Source organism: Tamandua tetradactyla, chromosome 25 (genome assembly GCF_023851605.1).
Source record: "Tamandua tetradactyla isolate mTamTet1 chromosome 25, mTamTet1.pri, whole genome shotgun sequence".
In the NCBI taxonomy this organism is placed as follows: Eukaryota; Metazoa; Chordata; class Mammalia; order Pilosa; family Myrmecophagidae; genus Tamandua; species Tamandua tetradactyla.
In genome coordinates, this window is record NC_135351.1 from 8,192,165 (window position 1) to 8,215,763 (window position 23,599).

A 23,599-nucleotide genomic window follows, 5' to 3' on the forward strand; every position below is an offset into this window, starting at 1 on the left:
AAAGCAGGCGAAAGCCTCCGGTACACTGGTACCTGGCACCTGTAACCCAGAAATATGCGCCTGGATGGATGGCACCAGGAGTCTTGAGATCCCCGCAAGCCTTGGGTCAGGGCCCTTCAGAACTTTTCTTCTTTTTAGATTTCATTGTATTCACATACATATAACATTTTTTCTTTTCTTTTCTTTCTTTTTTTTTTTCCGCACGGGCAGGCACCAGAAGTCAAACCCAGGTCTCCGACGTGGCAGGCAAGAACTCTGCCTGTTGAGCCACTGTGGCCCACTCTACAAATTACATTTTAAATTTCCCATTTTTAATGGCAATTCAGTGGCATTAATTACATTCCCAAATGTTCTGCTACCATCACCACCATCCATTACCAAAACCTTTTCATCGCCCCAAACAGAAATTCTGCACCATTAAACAATAACGCCACTCATCCCTCCCCCTGACCTCTGGTAAGGTCTCATCTCCTTTCTGTCTCGATGAATCTGCCCACTCTAGATATTTCATGTAAGTGGAACCACACAGTATTTGTCTCTTTGTGCCCGGCCTGATTTTACGTAGCATAATATTTGCAAGGTTCATCCATGTTGTGGCCTGTATCAGAGCTTCATCCCTTTTTATGACTGAATATTATTCAGCCATTGTATGGATAGACCACATTTTGTTTATCAATTCATCTGTTAATAGCCCTTCAGAACCTTTCAATCTAAGGAGCTGTATAATACACATGTGAAAATTTAAGCTGTTACTTAAAAATAAGGAGAACATTAGAATTACACTTTGGGGGAGGTTCTTGGTTGAGGGGGTCCCACCCTGCCTTGGTGACTTTGAAACTCCTGGAGTCTTTAAAGTCATTTTAGTTTTTTCCCAATGAGGTTAAGTAAGCAATGGAGATTTCTTAAGACTATGGAAGAAGTGGCCTACGTCCAAGTTGGCTCTAATAAAAATAAAATGCCAAGTGTGCCTGTGTGTGCATTTAAAAATTAGTAAGTACAGTGAGAAGCAAAGCATTTAAAAAAAAAAATCCTTCCTTTCTCTCCTGCTCTCCACCCCACTGCCATGTGGCTGTGGCTTTTTAATTTATGTTTGTTTTGTTGTAAAAACAAATCCTTCAGCCTGGTTTAAGCAACCCCATTGAGGATGTTGAAAAATCTCCCTACCAGTATTAACAGGGAACCAAAAAAAAAAGAACAACTCACATCTTATGATGTCCATGTTTCCAACGTGGGCCAGAGAAAAACCCTCTCAGGAGACTTGCCTTTTACCCACAATAAGCAAATTGACACTTTATCTGGGGAAATAAATGAGGGAAGCAAGCTGTTACTCTCTAGCCTGTGGGGGTAGAACTGCCAAGCCCTGGCCCCCTGGGATTATTGTGGCATCTTATGCACTAGCTTCATCTCTTTTAGACAATCTCTGAGAAAATAAATGTTGGTGCACTCTGCCCTTTGTGGTATGCTCTCCTTCCCGGGAGCCTGACTGAGGCAGAATGCGTGCAGCAGCCTACCAGAGCAACTGGAAATGAAATGGGCCGGCTTCTGGCCCACTTTCCAACCAGGTCCATCACCTCCGAGGACCCCAGCAGGGCCCTCCAGGGCTTCTTGAGAAATATCTCCCTCCCTTCCCACGCCAGCCACGCAGCTTCCCAGCCTCTGTGCACAACCTCCGGCTCACCCAAAGGGACTAGTAAGTGAATTTCCTTCCTCTGCCTGAAAAAAATACAGTTAAAGTAGGAGGAGGGAGCGTTTAAACCAAATGCTCATGAGACCATATTCTCATCTTCAACTTTCATTCTTCCAGCAAGCTTGGGATGTACACACACAGCACCTGCACTGGCTGGCTTAGTTCCGGGGCTCCTGGAGGATATCGAGAGCAGCTCTTTCTATTATGCTGTTGAGTCTTTCTCCACCCTTTTACACATGCTGCTTCTGTTCCCGGCTCTCCAGCAGAGGGTTCGAGAGCCTAACTGTGGGGGACGTTTTCTCGAGGATCACTGAGAATTTCTTTCTTTTTTAAAAATAAATTTTTTATTTTTAATTGTGGTAAAATACATATGACATAAAAATCATTTTAACCATTTTAAGTGGACCATTCTTTGGCATTAAATACACTGCCAACGCTGTAACTTTGACCCCCGTTTTCCAGGCTATTTTCATCATCCCAAATCAAAATGCATACTCATTTAGCAATAACTCCCCATTCCCTCCTTCCTCCACCCATGAAAATTAACCTTTTCTTTAATTAAAGAAGTTGTGCATTTACAAAATAATCGAGCATAAAATACAGGAATCCTGTACACCATCCCACCACCAACACCTTGCCTTGGTACAAATGAACATTTGTACATTTTTCAATAATTGTACTTTTTTTTATCACTACTTACCTTTGTTACAAATGATGAAAGGTTCTATCCATCATCCATTATTTACATTAGGTGTATTTTTCCCATATACCACTCTATTATTACCGCCTACCACTCTATTATTGCCACCTTGTATTAGTACCATGCATTTGTTATAACTCACAAAAGAGCATTCTTATAGTATTAACACTCGTCCATCATCTGCAGTTCAGTTCACTGTGCTGTACAATCCTATGTTTTACCTTTTAATTTCTGTTCTAGTAATACATACATCCTGAAGTTTCCACTTTTAACCGCATCCACATACACAGTTCAATGCTGTTGATTACACTGACAATAATGTGCCACCATCACTACCATACATTTCCAAACCTATACCAGCAGCCTAAACAGACGTTCTGTACAAGTTAAGCATCAACTCTCCATTCTCTAACCCTAATCCATCTTCTGGTCATAGATATTCTAGATTCTAACTCTATGACTTTGCTTATTAAACTTAGTTCATATTAATGAGATCACACAATAACTGTCCTTTTGTGTCTTCTTTTTCAACTCAACATAATCTCAAGATTCATCCATGTTGTCACATGCATCAGGACTTCATTCCTTCTTACAGCTGAAAAATATTCCATTTTACGTATATGCCATATTTAGTTTATCCATTCATCAGTTAATGGGCACCTGGTGCATGTGACAACATGGATGAATCTTGAGATTATGTTGTAGGATTTCTTTATATATTCAGAATATTAAATGCTTATCAGATATGTGGTTTCCAAATATTTTCTCCTGTTGAGTAGATTGCCTTTTCACTTTCATGACAAAGTCCTTTGATGCACATTTTGAAGATGTCTTGATTATCTATTTTTCTTTTGTTGTTTGTACTTTGGATGTTAAGTCTGAAACTATTGCTTACCACAAGATCTTGCTACCATCTTCTGGCAAATCTGTTCGAATCCCTGCTTTTACTTATTTTGGGTACATACCTAGTAGCAGTATTTCTAGATCATGTGGCAGTTCTATACTTAGCTTTCTGAGGAACCACCAAACTGTCTTCCACAGCAGCTGCAACATTTTACATTCCCACCAGCGATGAAAAAGTGTTCCTGTTTCTCCACATCCTCTCCAACACCTGAGTTTTTTGGTTTTTTGTTTTTTAATGTTGGCCATTCTAGTAGGTGTGAAATGATATTTCATTGTGGTTTTGATTTGCATTTCCCTAATAGCTAGTGATGTTGAACATCTCTTCATGTATTTTTAGCCATTTGCATTTCTTCTTTGGGAAAAATTAGTATTCAAGTATTTTGACCATTTTTAAATTGAGTTGTTCGTCTTTTTATTGTTGAATTGTAGGATTTCTTTATATATTCAGGATATTAAATGCTTATCAGATATGTGGTTTCCAAATATTTTCTCCTGTTGAGTAGGTTGTCTTTTCACTTTCATGACAAAGTCCTTTGATGCACAAAGGTTTTCATTTTGAAGATGTCCTGATTATCTATTTTTTCTTTTGTTGTTTGTACTTTGAATGTAAAGTCTAAAACTATTGCTTACCACAAGATCTTGATGATGTTTCCCTACATTTTCTTGTAGGAGTTTTATGGTCCTGGCTTTTATTTAGGTCTTTGCTCCTTTTTTGAGCTAAGTTTTATAAATGGTGTAAGACATTGAGCCTTTTACTTTTTTTTTTTTTTTTTTTTTTTTTTTGCATATGGATATCCAGATCTCCCAGTACCATTTGTTGAAGAGACAACTCTTTCCCAGTTAAGTGGACTTGGCAGCCTTGTTAAGTATCAGTTGGCCTTAGATGTGAGGTCTATTTCTGAACTCTGTTTGATTCTATTGGTCATTATATCTGTCTTCCTGCCAATACTATGCTGTTTTGACCACAGTAGCTTTCTAATATAATTTAAAGTCAGAAAGTGTGAGTTTTCCAACTTCAGTTTCCTTTTTCAAGATGTTTTTGGCTACTTGAGGCACCTTACCCTTCCAAATAACTTTAATAATCAGTTTGTCCTTTTCTGCAAAGAGGTCATTGGAATTTTGATGGGGATTGTATTGATAATTTGGGTAGAATTGACATCATAACAATATTTTGTCTTACAATCCATGAACACAGAATGTCCTTCCACTTATTTAGGTCTTTGAATTTTTTTAGCAATGTTTTCTGGTTTTCTGTGTACAAGTCCTTTATATCCTTGGTTAAATTTATTCCTAGGTATTTGATTCTTTAAGTTGGTATTGTAAATGGAATTTTTAAATTTCCTCCTCAGATTGCTCCTTACTTATGTATAGAAACACTACTAATTTTTGCACACTGCCTTTATGCCCCACCACTTTGCTGAATTCATTTATGGGCTGTAGTAGCTTTTTTTGTAGATTTTTCAGGGCTTTCTATGCATAGGATCATGTCATCTGCAAATACTGAAAGTTTTACTTCTTCCTTTCCGCTTTCTATGCCTTTTATTTATTTTTCTTGCCTGTTTGCTCTGGCTAGAGCTTCCAGTACAATGTTAAATTACAGTGGTGACAGTGGGCACCCTTGTCTTGTTCTAGATCTTAAAGGAACAGCTTTCAGTCTTTCACCATTGATTAGGATGTTAGCTGTGGGTTTTTCATTCCTTTATCATGTTGAGGAACCTTCCTTCTATTCCTTTTGTCCAAGTGTTTTTATCAAGGGAATATGATGAATTTTGTCAAATGCCTTTTCTATGTCAATTGAGATAATTAAGTGTTTTTTTCCTATTTGTTTAGTCAATGTAGTGTATACATTAATTAATTTTCTTATCTTGAACCACCCTTGCATACCTGGGATAATGATGTACAGTTCTTTTGATGTGTTATTAAATAGCTGCTTAAGCGACTTTTTTAAATTTTCACTTTTCTCATCTCTAAAATCCTCGTGATGAGACAGCCTTAAGTTATCACTTTCATCCCTAAAACTGATCTGCTGTGTTGGATATCAGGGAGGCCTACTTTTGTTCACCCCATTCCTAAGACTGGAATTCACATCCCACCTATTATGGGATGTTGTCCATGAGCTCTAGGGGGCAACAGATGTGACCAAGATCATATGTTACCTGTCTTGCAGAGGCTGAAAGGCTACTGTGTTTGTATTGATTGATAAAAGCACTTAATCAATGCTCCTAGTTTTGTTGTCTGTTCACACCTGTACAAAACAGCTTGAATATTAGAAGGTTAAGGCCATGCTTTGTAATAACCTTATGAAATTTTCATGCTAACGTTTGATCAGTAACAAGCCTGGCATAGAGGAAAGCCATGTTCTGTCTAACACTGCTGTTGAAGGCTCACATTTGGACCGAAATTGTTTTCCTGTTAGTGTGGCTTCATATGCGAAATCTTTGTTGGTCAAAAGCATGGCCTGGAGGGGTTGGAAGAGAAAGTGAATGGAGGTTTGAGAATATTCATTGAGGTTAGAGTTAGCTGTTTCATAGTCTCCTTTAAGGAAGTGAAAAACAAATGTATTCTGTAAACAGGCATTTCATGCATGTCTGTTACTTATACTGCTTCCACCACAATAGCTGGTAATGCTAAATGCATGCTGGGAACATTTTGTGTAATGCTCATGGTGCCTTTCTCCTCAGCAGCTTTTGGTGGTTAAATCACGTCCCCCACACGTTCAAATCCTAATCCACCTTCCTGTGGGCATGAACCCATTTGTAAATAGGACCTTTTGATAATGGTCTCATTAGTTAAGGTGTGGCCAAATGGAATCAGGGTAAGTCTTGATAACTAGAGGCCTTATAAAGAGAGGGATTCAGGCGTAGTCCGTCAGTAGAAATCAGAAACCAGGAGGATCCAGAAGACAGAGAAGGAAAAGAGGTCACCATGTGATGGAGGACTGCATGACCTTGCCAACATCTTGATGTTGGTCTTCTAGCCTTCAAAACCATGATACAACAGATGCGTGTTATTTAAACCAACCCACTGTTGTTACTTGTCATAGCAGCCCTGACAAACCAAGGCAACATCCTTCCCCCACCCCTTGCTTATTATATAACAGCCCTACAATTTGGGTCATTGACTCCAACTCCATGGCGACCCTGAGTTAATCCAAAACTAATGATGGCCATTCCATTCCTTCCACCCAGATCCAAGCCAGTAGGTGAATGGAACTTCCTAAGTGACATGGATTGGTTTTAGGAAGTGTTTCCTCACTCATAGACACCACAGGACCAATGCCATTGTGTGAATGGGAGGCCTGGACCTGTGAAACCCTCTTGATGGAAGCCTGGGGAGGCTAGCCAGCATATGTAGGAAAGCAAAGCTGAGAAGGGGGCAGAGAAATCCATCCCCGAGCTGCTACTGCTGGAGGACAGCCCTCTCACTTACCATACATCTCAACAAAACAAATATGATGCAACAAATTCCTGCATTCTTTGAGCTCATTCAGGTTGGGATTTCCATTACCCAAAGCCAACACTGAATCCATATGTTAGCAAATTAACCATTACAACAATCCTCAGCAATAGGTGCTATTATAGTGTCCATGTATAGAGGAGGAAGCAGAAGCTTTGTGGGATAACCACCCAGGTCTCACAGTTCCTAAGTAGCTGAGCTGGAAAGCACACCCAGTTCTAGGTGGTTCCTTAGCCCGCCCTCTGATGCCCAGTGTTTCTGTCCATTCCCTGTCGCTGGCCAGCTTTCCATCAGGGAGGCACTCACTTTTCTGGGAGGAGAAGAAGTTTTCAGACCAAGGTGAGTAAAAGTCAGAGCTTAGGGCTAGTCCCCATGATTTTTGCAATACTCTTTATCATGGAAACCCCACGAAAGGCAGCCCATTCAGTCGTTTAACCTTTTTATTGCCCAAGATAATGCACATGCAGAAAAGCACATAGGATATAAATAGACAGTTTAGTAAAACATTGTAGGGAGAAGATCCCAGTCATGCTCTATTTGGCAATTGAATGTGGGTGGCCAGGGGATAATTCTTGTCATCTTAGCCAGTCTCCTCAGCCTGGTAATATCAGTAATTTCATCTATAACATTTGCCACTCTGTAGGAAAAGTAATGGTGTTTATATTGTTTATACCACAAATAAACCATGTATACCATAATAAACAGCAACAAAAAAAAAGAGTCATTTTTAAAAAAACGAAAGAAGCTGACTTTCTGAATTAGAACTAGAGCAGCTATAGACTATTATTAGCCCTGTTCTACTTTCTGGCTCTTGTGATGCCATTTTCACAGGAGAAAATGGCTTGAAAGAAATTTCCTAATGTATAGAGTGGATAACTGCCTCCCTTTCCCCCAGCCCACCGCCCCTTTGCCCTTTCCTCCTGTTTCAGAGCCAGGGGACACTGGCATTTGTGGTAAGTGATCTTAAATAGACACACTTCATTGTGTGTGCCTGCGGTTTAATGATCTTTTTATTTTTCAGCAGATACCCAGCATAGACATATACCTGTTTATGTTTGTGTATATTTTTGGTAATTGGTTCTTTATTAGTTGTTTCCAGAGACAATGGAATAAAAAAGTCTGTTTGAAGAAAGCACAGAATGTCCATTTGCTGCAAATAAGAGGATAAATAAATCCACAGGACTTTATATCCACCTGTTATGCCAAAGTGAGCCTGACGTGAGCCTGTAGGGTATAGAATCCAGAGCGGACACTTGGAAAAGCTCTCCATTAAGAGGAACCCCAAAAGCCTGTGACGGGGAAACAGTATCCAACTGACTCCCAATGTAATTATGAAACAGATTAATAAGAACATTCTCGCCAATTCATATTTTAACTCTTACTTAGAGTATTCAATTAAAGAAAACAAAAAAAAATTATCTTCCAGCCCTAATGACTCATTTCATTATTTTAATTACTAAAGTCGTCTCGTTGATCCTTGATTTCCCAAGCAATCAGCACATAATTGTCTCTTTACACTGTAGAGACCAGCACAAAACCAGGCCGGATTTCTTCCAGGAGCAGTCACAGCCTGCCCTTCATTGTGAAGAGTCTGTGACAGGCTCACCCAGTGGTCCTTAGGTGGTCCATGGAAGAGGAAATCAGACAGTAAAAATATATGCCCTTCCTCCATAGCATTGACCTCCAAATCCCCCTCTGCTTTCCTCTTGTAAAATACTGTCATTGGATTTAGGGTGCACCCTAAATTTAGAATAACTCCATCTCGAGCCCCATAACTTAATTACATCTACAAAGTCCCTTTTCCACATAAGGTCCCATTCACAGATTCTGGGAGTTAGGACTTGGACATGTCTCTCCGAGCTGCTATTCATCCCACCAGAAGGTAGTTCAGGGGCTGCCAACCAAGAGACGTCGAGATAGAGCAGAGTGAGTGATGGGAGGGGTAGGAGATAAAATCAGAAATGACAGGTGAGGTCCACTTCACTTTGAGCCTTATGAGCTGTTGTAAGGACATTGGCTTTTACTCTGAGTGAGGTGGGAGGCCTTTTTTAAGATTTTGAGCAGAGGTGATTAGATGCGACTTATGTTTTAACAGCATGGCTTTGGCTGCACTAGGTGAGGCAAGGGCGGAAGCTGGAGAACAGCTGGGAGACTGTTGCAGTAATTCAGACTAGCAATGGTGGTGACTTGGGTAAAGGCAATGGAGGTGGTGAGAGGTGGTCAGGTCCTGGATACCTTTTGAAGATCAAGCTGATAGGATTTGCTTATGGGTTAGATGTGGGGTGTGCAAGTAGGAAGAGCCAAGGGTGACTCTAAGGGTTTGGCTTGAATAACTTGGAGTGTGAGATGGGGAAATCTATGGGAACTGTACGTTTGGGAGGTTCTGATTTGGACATGTTAAGTTTGAGACATCCATTCTTTACCCAGGTGAGCTATAAGGAGGGTAGCTTTTTTTTTTTTTTTTTTTTTCATTTGCCTTCCCTTAAATTGACTCTACCCCCTCCACCTAGATGTTTCTTCCATTGCCTCACACACCTCAGAAGACGGGCTGGACCAACATGGAGCGGTGAGAGAAAGAGCTGAGCCAGGCATTCCCCAGCCTCCTTACCTCACCGTTCAGATCAGTCCCTCCTTGGAGGGAAGCATTCCAGGCACAGAGACAGCATGTGAGGATATCTTGAGGGATGAACAAGTGGACTGTGAGACTCCAACATCAGAGCAAGGGGGAGGGAGCCTTTGGAGGGACAGAGTAGGCAGGAGCCAGGTCCCGCCACCACTCATGAGTGATGTCAAGAATCATGGTCTTTATCCCAAGAAAGGTAATGAACCAGTTACATATTCTAAACAGATTCGTATTTTTAAAAGCTCTCTCCAGCTGTGATGTGGAGAATGGGTTGCAGGAGGATGGATGTCGGTGGGGAGGCCCAGAAACAGGGAGACCAGAGTAATTCAGACAAAAGCAGATGCTGGCCGGTCCTGGAGGAGAACGATGGTGGTGGAGGTCAGTGAGGCAGCCTCAGCCCTTGCCCCTCCACTATTGCTTTGCTTCTCGGGGCTGGTGATGGTCCAGGCTGGGGCAAATGCAGCAGAAGGTGGGAACCAGGAGAGGGCTTGGATTGACCATGTCTGACCCTTTAAGAGAACACTGCTATATGACAGAACCCATGGCTTACACAGTCTGAGCTGATGGCTCCTGGAAAAGGTGTTTTCTCTTCAAGTCTCATTCCTGGCCTGAAAACTTCTTTTTAGCATTTATACAGTGTATAAAGCTATAGAGGCCATAAGGAGATTCATCCTTTCCATCTCAGAACATCTCAGAGCCATAGCATAGGTGCGGCTGCTGGGAGGCTACCTGGCTGCTTTGCCCCTTGCCCCGGGGGAAGATGCAATGGTTTGAATTTGGAACATTCAGGGACCATATCTGTGTGCTGACTTCTCTTAATGTGGCCATAAACATGATGCATCCAACTCAACAGAACAGCTCTTGGAAGACTGAGGACATTGGATCTGTGGTGAACATTGGCTGTGGGCCCAGCACTACTTTCTCACTCCTCACAGGCAGCCCACTGAGTAAGATAATGTGCACGTTTGTCATTCACCAGTTATCTAGTGAGCCTCTACTGTGTGCCAAGTACTGTGCCACTCTGGATACAGTAGTGAAGAGGAGACAGAGTCCCTTGCAGATTTGGGGGAGACCAGGGGTACAGGAAAATGAACAGATAATCACAACACAGAGTGCCAAAGTGATGGGAATCAATAATGGGAACTCTAAGGGAGCACAGAGAAGACATCAGGAGACACTACTTGAGGAAGCAACTTCCAGGTGAAAGCAACTTCAAGTGAAAGCCAATGACTGAGTAGGAATTAATCAGTGGAAGGTTAGGTGTGAGTGAGTATGTAGAGGAAAGGAGAATAGTTTCTAGAAGCCAGTAATATGTAGGAACGAGGGGCAAGACCCCCCCTTCTCCAGTGTCCTCTTAGAATGTGATAGGTTGAATGACATACTCCAGCAAACCCTTATTCTCGGTCTCAATCCGTGTCCCTGTGTGTGTGAGTCCATTGTAAATAGGGCCTATGGAAGAGGTTCTTCTCAGTTACGGTGCAGCCAACTGCACCTTAATCCAGATTTCTGGAGGCCTTATAAAGAGAAAACAGAAGTCACCAAAGCAAGAAAGGAGAGGATATCACCACTCAACAGGAGGCAAAAACAAGCCAAGGAACCCCAAGCGTTGACGGCAGCTAGCACCAGAGTGTGACAAACTTGAGGGAAAGTTCCACCTTGTTAACACCTTGACCTTAGACTTCATTCAGCCTCAGAATCGTGAGGCAATAAATTCATGTTGCGTAAGTCAACTCATTATGTGGTATTTGCCATTGCAGCTCAGGCAAACCAAAACATATAAGAACACCAGTTATATTGGACTAGGACCCCTGATACATAGTGGCTATTCAATAACCATTTGAGGGAGGGAGTGGGTGGGGAGAGAGAAAAGGCAGGTAGGCTGTGTCGCACAATTGGAATAACCCAGTGGAGAGCCTGGAACCCAGGCCAGAACTGTTGAATACTTGATACCTGTGTGATAACATAGGTGGGTTTTGAGGGCTAGGGAGGAATCGTGCCACCACATATGACTCTATTCTGTGGTGGAACATGCATTGCAGGTCCAAACTCACTGGCTTGTAAATGTCATATTGGAGGATGACTCCCTATAAAGAATCCTTTGTAAGTGATTTTATCTATTTAGGGAAATGATGCAAGAAGTTGAGCCTCCTTTATGTGTCAAGGTACGGAAGGGAAGCCAAGAGTACCAATGCAGTGACTCAGGGCTTTAGGCTCAGGCTTCCCATCTCTACTCTCAAGATACTTGGCTTTTGGCATCTTGCAGCCTGGGGTTCCAGCTGCCATCCTGGGGACTTGGTGGTTGATGAATAATAAAGATGCAGCAGTGCCCCACGGGTAGTACGCATCTTCTTCTCAAAGAGCCACGCAAGCTTAAAAATGATCCATTATTTGAACTGCCTTCAACTCTGCCCTCACCAGCATCCATTTGGTGAGAAACTCTTTAAAGAAGAGTCAGCAGATCGAATTCCAATCGTGGATCCTTCCTAAGCTTCCAGAATGGACCGTCTTCCCCTCTGCCTACCTCCACATAATGAGGCAGTGGAATAATGTCAGCGCCTGGCTTGGGGTGGGCCTGGGGGATCCTGTGCGACCCTCAAGCATCACCAGGGCTGCATCCAGGAAGATGGTTCCCACCCAAGGACATAGGCTCCCTGACCCCCTTCTCCATCAATTTCTGATTCTACCGTTGCCCCAGATGTGTCAGACCCTAAAACATTGCACATTTACAACAGGCCACTGAAATCCCAAAAAAAAGATTAGATTTGAATATCTTCCATTTAAAACTTATCTTCCCCACGCCAGCAAACATTTCTTTTTCATGGTCTAATGGTGCATTTCTCCTACTTATCTCCCTGCCGATGGTGAAAATAAAAAGGTCCTCCAACCAGCTCTGCTCCAAACCCCTCTTTGCAGGATGCGGGGTGGTGTAGAATCCCGGTGATGATGTACAAAGTTCTCGAGAAGCAAATGATCAGTGATTTATATGAAACATTTAAGATTCTTCTCTGTAGCCTCCTTCCACAAACTGTCATAACAAATGATCAGGGCACCTTCTAAGCTCTCTGTGTGCTTCTCCCCCACCCCAGTGAGAACTCTGAGCAGAGTTAAAACTAAATCATGGGACGTGTTTAATTAAAAGACAAATGGCAAAATAAGGTTGTGTTGGATGCTTTCTAATTGTGGTCTGTTAAATTTTAATTACTGATTGTAAATTGTGAATGCTAACCCACAGTACAGCTTTGCACGCTCCTGTTCCTTTTAATCACAAAGCGAAGGTTCTCAGCTGCTGATGGGCTGAGCCCCTTGGGCTGTGCAGAGCAATCCGCTCTCACACGACAGTGACTCAGCAACTTGCCGAATCCAATTAGCAGCTTTGTAGCTACTTATTCAGAATGTCTGGTTTCAGGCGCCTCAAACAGCCAGACCTCCAAGGCTGTGATCGGTTTGTTGGTTATCAGCAATTATCATGGCCAGGGTGGAATGGAACAGACATCTGTGTCCACAGTGCTCTCCCCCTGCCATCCCAGCTTTTGGTCTGTTCTCACCATTGACTGATACAGCAGCTCTAGGCAACTTGAAACTGAAGAGGCAGAAATCCTAGTGTCATCTGATCCTGCCCCCTCATTTACAGAGGAAGGAACTGAGGCCCAGGGATGTTGGGCTCTTTCTTAGGATTCAATCTCTGGAATAAAGCTAACTTCACAGGAACCCCACCTGGTACATGGCTCCTTCCTTGCACCCACTGAGCAGCCTCTCGGAACTTCAGAGGGATGGTGTAGCTGAAAGGATCCTGCAGCCAGAACTCCTCTCCTTGGCTCTGTCCCCAACTAGCAGCATGCATGGGCAAATCACACACCCCTTCCTGGCTTTTGGTTTCCTTGTTGTTAACGCAGGAGTAATAATATGAAGGAGAGTTTTGAGGACTCTGTGAGATAGTTGAATGGAAGAGCCCAAAGCAAAGTAGAAACATGGCATGTCAAAATATGCCGAAGCCTGATTTTGTGGGGTGGGTTGCGGTATTGAGACAGAGGGAAGGAGAAGGAATAAGAGGAGAGAGAGAGAATGCATGTGTGGTGTAAAAGCATTATGAATCAAAGTCACTTCTGCAATCCCTGGAAAGAAATGGTGGCCAGAGGGGGCTCTGCTTTGGACATCCGTTTAAAGATGATAACAGAGAAAAGGGGGGTGCTCTCCGGCATCTTTGCTTGAGGGCCCAAAATGTCTATTTCTACCTCTCTTCCAGCTGCAGAGATCTGCTCAGTGTCTGCCAACAAAACATTAGATTCCTCTGCAGCTTTTCTCTTTGGACACTCGTCTGTCTTCTGAGTTTCTGTTTTTGTCATTGGAATATGCAGTTGGATAGCAATCTGTCTAAGACACAAAAGTCTAGAGGGAACGTGTATCGCTTAATGAATTGTAAAAATGACCGGCCGAGCCGCAGAGCCTGACTTTTGCCAGCATCACCTCCACATATTAACCTGCACATAAGTTTCATAGCTTCATCCTCTCTGTTGAAAAGGGAACAGTAGACCTGTCTTTTCTCTCTACCTTATTTTTCTTTTTTCCTGAGTACAGAGGTTATTTCTGAGAGTGAATAAAAACGAACAAAAAACACATGCAATCAGAAGATAGTTTCCCAATCAAGTATGGTCAACATAGTCGTTCAGAGAGAGACTTGCCAGCCACTTCCATATAAGTTTTCATGTCATCCAGCTGTGCAGGTTGAATAGACACCTCAGTGGTACTGACAGAGGGCCTGCTTAGATTTCACTTAGCTGGACATGCACACAGGCCAGGGTTGGTGTAAAGATGAGTATACAGTGCTTAGCACATGGCACTCAATTAATTTCAGTTGATATTAATATTCTTGTTTATTTTTTGCTTTCAAAGGTAATCTAGGGACACATAGCTTTTTATTAAGCTGAACAGAAGAATGTACTGCTCATTAGCGAAGCTATAATGCTAGTAATAATTGATGCACTGCTCATTAGCAAAACTTATAATGCTAATAATAATTATAGTAGTTGCTTTCTTTTATTGAGTATTTATTGTGTCAGGCACTGTATTAGGATCTCATACCCAGATGTCCATAAAGTTGGTTTCATTAACCCCACTTAGAAGTGTCAAAACTGAGGCTTAGAGAGGTGTGCTAATTTGCCCACAAGGAAATGTGCTGAGCTTAGGTCTGTGGGACTCCAAAGCTCTCCTTCCTTCTGCCATCTGGCTTCACCGTGTACTTCAGCTAGCATCAAGTTCTCTGACCAGAGCAGATATCTTTCCTGAGCTATTTGCTCTAATTAGGACAAGTATGGGAGTACTTCTGTACTATGTTGAACAGTGTACCCCCAAAATTCATGTCTATCCAGAACCTCAAATAAGGTCTTTTCAGATGTAATGAGTTAAGAATCTCCAGATGAAATCATCCTGGATTTAGGGTAAGCCCCAAATCCAATGACTGGTGTACTTTATTAGAAGAGAAGAGAACACAGAGAGAGGGAAAAGACCACATGAAGGTAGAGGCAGAGATTGGAGTTTTGCTGCCAAAAGCCAAGGAATGCCTGGAGCCTTACGAAGCTGGAAGAAGAAAGGAAGCATTCTTCCCTAGGGCCACTGAAGAGAGCATGGTCCTGCCAGCACCTTGAATTTGGACGTCTGGCCTCCAGAACTGTGAGACAATAATTTCTTTTATTTTAAGCCACCCAGTTTGTGTGAAACAGCTGTAGACTGTTTTGGTTTGCTAATGCTGCCAGAATACAATATACTAGAAATGAATTGACTTTTACAAAGGGGATCTGTTAAATTGCAGGTTTACAGTCTAAGGCCATAGAAATGTCCAAATTAAGGCATCAGGAAAAGTCGATCATGTCCAGGGTTTCTCTGTCATCTAGGAAGGCACATGGCTGTCATCTCCTGGTCCTTTGCTCCCAGGTTGTGTTGCTTTCAGCTTCTGATTCCAGTGGCTTTCTATGTCGGCTCTCCAAGCATCTCCAAATGTCTGTATCTAGGTGTTTGCTCTCTGAATCGGCTCTGAGCTCCTTCTCTCTCCCTGAGCTCCTTTAAGGAGTCCAGTAAACTAATTAAGACCCACCTTGAATGGACAGGGCCACAACTCCATGGAAATAATCCAATCGAAAGGCTCCACCCAGGTGACGGGTCTGCCCCCACAAGATTGGATTAGGATTAAAAGGACATGGCTTTTCTGGGATACATAACAGTTTCAAACCAGCACAGAGACTATCCTTGAAAAACTGAGATATAACTGCTTTAGAACAATTCTGATGGAGAGTAAACCTAGCTTTCACTGTCACAATCTTAACCATCATAATATCATTGCTGAGTTCTTGCATCCACTCCTTCATTCTGAGTTCAGTTTCCTTCTTCCTGAAATAGATCTTTCATAGTCTTTCAGTGAAGGTGTGTGAGCAGTAAATTTTCTCAAACTTTGCCTAAAAGTGTTCTTATTTTGCCATCATTCTAGAGTTAGAGCATAGCTGGGTATAACTGATATTGGTTGACATTCTGTTGATGTTATTCCATGATCTCCTGACCTCTTTGTAGCTGTTAAAGAGTCTTCTATTTCTTGGTTGTTCCTTTGTAAACATTTTCTATATTCCCTCTCTAGCTGATGTCAAGTCATCTCTTTGGTGTTCTGCAGTTCCATTACCATATGCCTCGGTGTGGACTTTATTCATTTTTCTCTTCAGATGTTACCTCCTTTTGTTCCCTGTATATTCTACTTGTATTGTATAGATAGTATTGTAAAGATTTTACTTGCATTCTGTCCCCCATGTTTCTTAAACTCATATTTTCCATTTCCTTACTGTCCTCTACTGCTTTCTCAATAATTCCACAAATCTATTTTCCAGTTTATTAATTCTCCAGTCATCTAAGACTAATCTGTTGTTTAACCCCTCCACACTTTTTTGAAATCATGACTACAATTTCATTTCTGTAAATTTTTCATGTAGGTCTTTTTCAGAACCTGCTGTTCTTTCTTCATAGTGCTCTTTCCTATGGTTCGCAAATGTCTTTAATCATTTAGAACATTCTGAATGCTTAAATTAATTTTAACCATTTTTAAACATGTTTTAGATTTGGCTTATATCTGAAATTCTTGGGATACTAATTGTGGTGGCTTGGAGCAGTGTACCTACCCCAGAAAAAAACATGTTCTTAAACTTAATCCTTTCCTGTGGGCATGAGCCCTTGGAAATAAAGCCCTTATAAAATTGATGAGGCTCCTTCACTAAAGGTGTGGCCCACCTGAATCAAGATGGGTATTAATCCTGTCATTGGAGAACTTACAGAGAATGTGTCAGAGGAGAAAGACATAGCGAGCTATCAGAAACTACAAGTCAACAGAACCCAGAAAAGAAAGGAGAGACTGGAAGAAGTCTCCATGTGCATTGCCATGTGGCAGAAAAACAAGGACCATGGATTACCAGCAACCAGCCCCAGAATGCTACAGTCTTCTGCAAGAAAGCATCACCTTTTTGACACCTTGACTTTGAACTCCTTGCCTCAAAACTGTGAGCCAATAAATTTTCATTGTTTAAATGAACCCTTTGCATAGTACCCATTTTAGAAGCCAGGAAACTATAACACTGTCTTGTGTGTTTAATGACACTTCCTTATAAAGGGTTGTTTCCTCATATGTTCTGTAATTTTTGACGATGAGTTTAGCTTTAATGGGATATTTCCTCAGGTGATCACATGTCACCAGTCCTTTCTCCCAGGCTATTGTGTGTTTTCTTCTTCTAAGTAACCCTTCTTAGGGTTAGCACAATCCCACGACTAATTTTATGTTCATTTCTCAGCTTGAGGGTCCCTGGACCACAAAATAATCTATATTTTGGATCCCAAATCCAGTTGAGGCATGGACCTGAAGTTTTGATTGTCTGAGTAGATTCCTACTCTGTATTCTTAGAATCTAAGCAAAAACAAGACTCCTTTTCTCCTCTTTATGCCAAGGGTGTTTTATTTTCCTAGTCTACCATCGCATCAAAGGTGCAGTCCTTTCGGGTGCTAGCTTTGTGCAGGAGACTCAGTTCTAACTTCTCGCCTCATATAGGCCTTCATCTTCTATTCCTAAGTGGACATTGAAATCTAAGCCCTAATTTATAATAACTGGTATTGCTCCTTACTCTAGGTGGCCAAAGTATTGGACACTTAACTGCCCACATTTTCTCTCTAAATTTTTTTGTACCTGGAGATTTCCCTCTTGCTTTCTTATTATCTACTCAGCTAATCTACCTTTAGAAAAATTCAGTGTTCTTTCTACAACTAAATGTTGTTCTGTGCTTTGAAATGTATTCCTTTTTTCGAATATATGGTATTTTTCACAAAAAAATTTAAAAAGTTGATTGTGATGATAAAAAAAAATTATTTATTCCTCTAGCCTCCTATATTCTGGAGCAGCTAGAAGGAAAAATCTGAGAGAATGGTATTGTAGCCCATGACAGTCACTGGGATCTGTCCTGTTACTACTTGTTGAAAAGTGCTTTGAAAACGATTGCTTTTTTCTTTCTTTGCTTTGTATATATGTTATATTATATAATAATTTTTAATGCAATGTTCTAATATGTTATTCAGCATATCTAAGGGTTTGTAGCAGTAGGATCTTTAGTTTATCGTATTCTGCCAGCTTTCTGTAAGCTTCCTACATCATTACTATCTTTATTTGAAGTAATAGTCATTCATAGGTCAGATTATAGTATAGAAAGAAAAAGACATACTCTTGGATTACCTGTTCCAATCAGTCTGTCCAAATCACATACTCCACCCAACTTGTTACTAATTCCTTTGCCCAGTAAAAACTTTAGCATGAAGTTGGGGAACCCAAAGATGCTGGACCACACCAGTGGTTTCAAGGCATGACAATGTCTGACCCTTGCTCATGATGTCTTGGCACTTTACCAGTAAAATTAACCCATTGGCAGTCTTGTTGAATTTCACCTAAACATTTATAATGGACATAATTCAGTTTCAGAAAATTGATGTTTCTCCTCAGTACACCAGAAATATAACCTGATACTTTTTTTGAAGAAAGATAATACCAAAAAGAGAACCCTTTTCACTGAGCCTAAAAATGGACAACTGCAACTCAATAATATTTTGAAATGGCTTATTGACTCTGACTTTTGCTTTATTATACCTTTCTTCCAAGTTGCTGACAATGCTTTGCTCACATGACTTCAGTTTTTCCCAACTGAGACAACAGTTAGGAACAAACAGCATTACTTCTGTTTTATTGAGACCTCCAGAGGTCAATAGATCTATCCAAATAGCAAAGAGAGCCAGACTCCCAAAACAGCTGTGTCCTTGAACCACCACTCTCACCCGTCCTTGACCCAAGCAAAATTTTTTCTCACTAAAGTATATTTTAGGTTTTTTCCCTCCAGTTTCATCAAGGGAACAACCTTATGAAACCTACTCCTGCTTTGAAATGGGGATATTGACCTGAAATGTAGATGTTGACCCAACCCAAGGATAAAAACTTGGCTTTGGAGGCAGTTGGGTACCTAAGTTGGGTCCCACTTCTGTCACCTACTACCAGGCTGACTTTGGGCAAATCCCTTTTAACCTCTCTGAGCTGTAGTTTCCTCACCTGCAGAATAGGAGGAGTCATCCCCACTGTGATAGGACTGTTTTCAGAATTAAATGAGATAATGCAGGTAGATTATCTCAGGGTCTCAGTGACATAGTACATGATGCATATATCATAGCCATCATCATCATGATGTTCCCTGCACAAAGCCTCACCTGAACTTTCTTTTAGAATATTATGCAGGGGTAAGTTTTGCTTCTGCAAGGAACTGTAGTCTTTTCTCTTCTTGGGCAATGTGAACCACGTAATTGATTAGGCTTTCCTTTTGTGTTAACTGTGAGCTCTAAACCAAGTTTCCATCTCCCCTTGTACAACTCACACCCTGAGGATCTGTGCTCCATTTTTTCAGGTCTGCTGTCCTGACTTCATCGACCTTATATTTTCCCTCATTCTGCCTTTTTATTTTATTCATATTTTTGATTAATTATGAAGATAAAATGAGACACATTAAAGTAGTTATTTTATACATAATAGATTATTCTTCCCTTTAAAGATTTTTTTCTTTCTCCTTTCACCTTTTCTTCCTCTTTACATTAATACTGTTTCTCTGTTAAGTAAAATATACTGATGAATTTTCTCCCTTTTTTGTGATAAGCCTATAATCATATTTCTAGAAGCCTCCTGGAATCTCATTGGCAAATGATAATTGTGCCTGTGATATCTGTGTTAAAGGCAGCTAATGATAATTGTAGTGAACATTAACAAGCTGAATAGAATGTGCCTGGGACAAACAAATCAGTAGAATTTAATGAAAAGGAAGGGAGGAAGCCCCAGACAGGACATATTCTAGCTAGTGGCCTTCAGTAAGTCAGTCCATCCCTCTTGGTCAGTTTCCTGCCCTGAAATCGGAGGTGACAACATCTTCCTCTGAAAATTGCTATTCAGACACAGCAAACGAGAACATGGGTACAGATGTTTTGGAAGCTTCAGAACTTTATACTTGTTAATTGTCATTATTACTTGGGCTGCCATTATTAATGAAATATCTCCATTTTTTTAAAAAAAGATCCTGCTGTGTCAAGACCCCAAAGCCTTCTTTGATTTTATTAGTATATGGAATTTAAAAGTTGTTTTTCATTTATAAGTTGTACAGTGTCCTAAGACAATTTTCTGTCAATACGATTTCCCCATGTTATAGCTCTTCAAGTGAGTAAGTGGTCTGAAATAATCATGTCCTTCTCCAGAAGGTAAAAACAGAATCCGTTACAAATGTCCATAACTGGGTATGACTATAAAGTAATGAGAGTAAACATTCCAGGGACTTCTAAATTGATAAAAACCCAACACCCTCTTCTACTTGGAAGGCCTTGTGAGGCGGCCAGTTCACAAAAGCTGTTTGGAACTCTTTTATTTTAAGGACTTTTATAGTACCACATCAGAACATCTATCTTATTGCTTTAAAATCTGTTAACCTCAATTATGCTGAGAGGCAGGTAGAACAGTGAAATAGGGAAACTGAGGCTCACAGTCACTAAGTTACTTGCCCTAGGTCAGTTGTCTTATAAAGAGTATCTCTAGGATACAAATTCACAGTTCTCATCTTCTCTGCCTGTGTGCTTTCTGCAGTGATTTGCTGCCTTTATGTGCTGTGGGAGCAGGGATTGCTATTTAGTCTGAAGAATGCCTTCCCCCAAATGAGCCCCAATAATATTTTAAGCCAGTTTCACTTGGATTTGTAAATTCTGAGATGAAGTCACACCAGCCATTGCCTCTGTTAGCTTCACTTTTTTGAGAAATATGGAATGTTTTTCTGTTTTCACTTGCCCTCCTCTGAAACTTAGGGATACAGGTGAAGTGCTGGGGGAGGCAGGGATGGAGCAGGTAGGATCCTCCAGCCCAAATTTTGATCTATGATTGTTTTAAGTATACTAAAGCTGCTGAAATGCAATAAACCAGAAAGGGGCTGGCTTTTAACAATGGGAATTTGTTAGTTTATAAGCGGACGGTTCTGGGGCTGTGAAAATGTCCAAATCAAGGCATCATCAGAATGATACTGGACTCCTCTGCCTCATGGCAAGACACATGGTGGTTCTGCTGGTCTCTCCTTTCTCTTCCTAGCTTACTTTCTTTCAGCTCCTTACTTTAGTGACTTCTGTTTTGTGGCTTCCTCTTTCAGCTCCTGTGTCCTTCTCTCTTAGCATCTGTTTTTCATTTCATCCTCCTATAGAGAACTCCAGTAAGAGGATTAAGACCCACCTGGGGCACGCATCCACTGACATCAGCTAATCAAAAGGTACCACCCATAACATGGTCACACCCACAGGAGTGGATTAGCTTTAAGAACGTGATCTTCTGGGGTCCATAAATCTCAAACCATCACAATGGTATATATATTATTTCACTTAGGGGTAGATACATGTTTGTAAATTGAAGGGTGTCACAGGGGAGAGGGATTGGGATTCTGTTGCTTATTTTTATTTACCAAAAAAAAAAGCTAAACCACAAGAACGTCCATGATGGCACTGATCATAGCTGACTTGCATCGAGCTTTCCTGTGCCAGGCCCAGCGTTGAAGGCTTCACCCTCATGATGTACCCTCATTCATGGAGAATTCTTTTCTCCGTGTTACCAACCAGACAACTGAGATGTAGAAAAGGTAGCCATAGAGATCATAGAGATCGTAGGAGAGAATTAGGGTTTGGACCAGACCATCGGCCAGCCTTGATACATGCTGCTCCCTCTGCCAAGAATAGTGCTCCACCACCATCCTCATTTTTTCCACCTGGTTAATCCGTACCCCCTATTGGATCTCAGCTCATTGTCGCTTCCACAGGGAGCCTTCTCTGACCCACAGTCCAGGTTAATTGTCCCAATATATAGCCTAACACTGTGAACCTTTTCTTTAAAACCATTAACACAGTTGTAGTTTACATTTATTTATAGTCCTTGGATTAATGTCTATCTCCTGGGCTGTACTGGAAGCTCCATGAGAGCCAAATCCATGCCTTTTTGTGGTGATTGTTTTGGTCTCACCATTAGGTCTTCAGTAACCAGGTGGGTGTTCACTATTCATGTGATGGATGGATGGATGGATGGATGGATGGATGGATGGATGGATGGATGCATACATGCCCCTGAGACAGTGTTGTTAGACACTGCATTGCTACCTCCAAGGTCCCTTCCCACTCTTACCACCAATGGTCCTAGGAGTCCCCAGCCCACAGCCATCTTGCCATTTGGCTGCTGGTAGTGAGTCAGGGAGTTTGATGGGACATCATGTGGAGAGAAGGACTGCAGTGAATCCAGGGCCAGTGAGGAGAAGCACGGGGAACACAGTCAGCTTAGTGTGAGGAGGAGCTCTCTGGGCCCACATGGTTAGAGCCTGGAATGGGCTGTTCTGGAAACAATCCAACTTAAGTTGTGTGACTACTTTGTCCGGACTTTTAGAAAAAAATTCAAGCATGAACTTGAAGCACTCTTCAGGGTCCCTTATCCTAGATTCTGTGATTCCATAAAATGTTACTTGTACAATGAATACTTAAGATACGACTGCTATTTTCCAGCCTATAGTGTTATGGATATAAGAAGCTCATTCTGCCAACCAAGTCCTGATTTGTCCCTGTCTACTTCAATCACACATTATTTGTCAAGAGATGGCCTTATTAAATAGGCCCAGAGGTATTTGCAAAACAGCCACTGGAAATGTGGAAACGTATATAAAATTTTTTCTTGACTAATGCCTAGTTCCTGCTTGATTAACTAGATACTGGGTCCTTCTTGTTAGCTCACTTCACCATTACTCACTAAAGAAATAAAAGCTATACAGCATAACGCAGTCATGGATAATTCTGTTCATGAACCATGGGGGTTGAAGATGGATCTAGAGTATAATACTTGTTTGGATCACTGTTAATAACAGATGTGTGACACAGTACCCCATAATTTCCCAGTAGGCTCCTATTGGTTAGATGGGCTTAGATGTAAAATTAACCAGGGAGCAGCCTCTTTACACAATGAAACTGCCTAAACAAGCTCCCCCAGTCCTTTCTTAGGATTCTGTAGGGACCTGATCCTGGACTCAGTTGCTTGGAGATACTGCCTAATGATGCAGTTTTGGCTGAGACTTCCTAGCCAGTGACCTCAACTGACCTTGCAATCTCCTGCCCAACCCCTTCTCTGCTGTTCCCTCTGCACACCCAAACCATCCATTCTGTTCTACTGGCCTTCTTGTGAATCTCTCCATGCAGACTCATGATTCTGTCTTTGCCCATGGCAGAGATGGCCTTTCTTACCTACTTGTCAAACACATGCCCCGTCTTTCCAGCCCCAGTTCAAATGGCACCAGTCTGTGGAAATGCTCTGATCCCTCCCTGGGCAGATTCACTGCCTCCTGTCCCCACCACCACTGAGCAGACTTCCCACTGTGATTGTGCACATCCTGTCTTCTCCCAGTAGATCATGCGTCCTCTGGAGCAGACTTCTCAGAAGGCTCCTCTTCCTCATTGGGCCACTTATACCTGGAACATACACTCAGCATCTCTTGTTTGAAATGAATGGGGGGGGAGAATTCAATGTATGCCCTCCTCTGGTTAATCCATACCCCCTATTGGATCTCAGCTCATTGTCGCTTCCACAGGGAGCCTTCTCTGACCCACAGTCCAGGTTAATTGCCCCAATATATAG

General features: G+C 41.6%; 1 protein-coding gene across 6 annotated transcripts in view; it reads left to right on the forward strand.

Moving 5' to 3' along the window:
• FARS2 (phenylalanyl-tRNA synthetase 2, mitochondrial) overlaps positions 1-23,599 on the forward strand; it is a 611,740-nt gene that overhangs the window by 539,092 nt on the left and 49,049 nt on the right. For 4 of the 6 annotated variants that reach the window (XM_077143769.1, XM_077143770.1, XM_077143768.1 and 1 more), the window contains exon 7: positions 7,019-7,085. The exons of the other annotated variants lie outside the window; for them this stretch is intronic. In XM_077143769.1, coding sequence (XP_076999884.1) covers positions 7,019-7,085 — 67 coding nt within the window. The remainder of the gene's footprint in view (positions 1-7,018; positions 7,086-23,599) is intronic. 6 annotated transcript variants of the gene reach the window in all.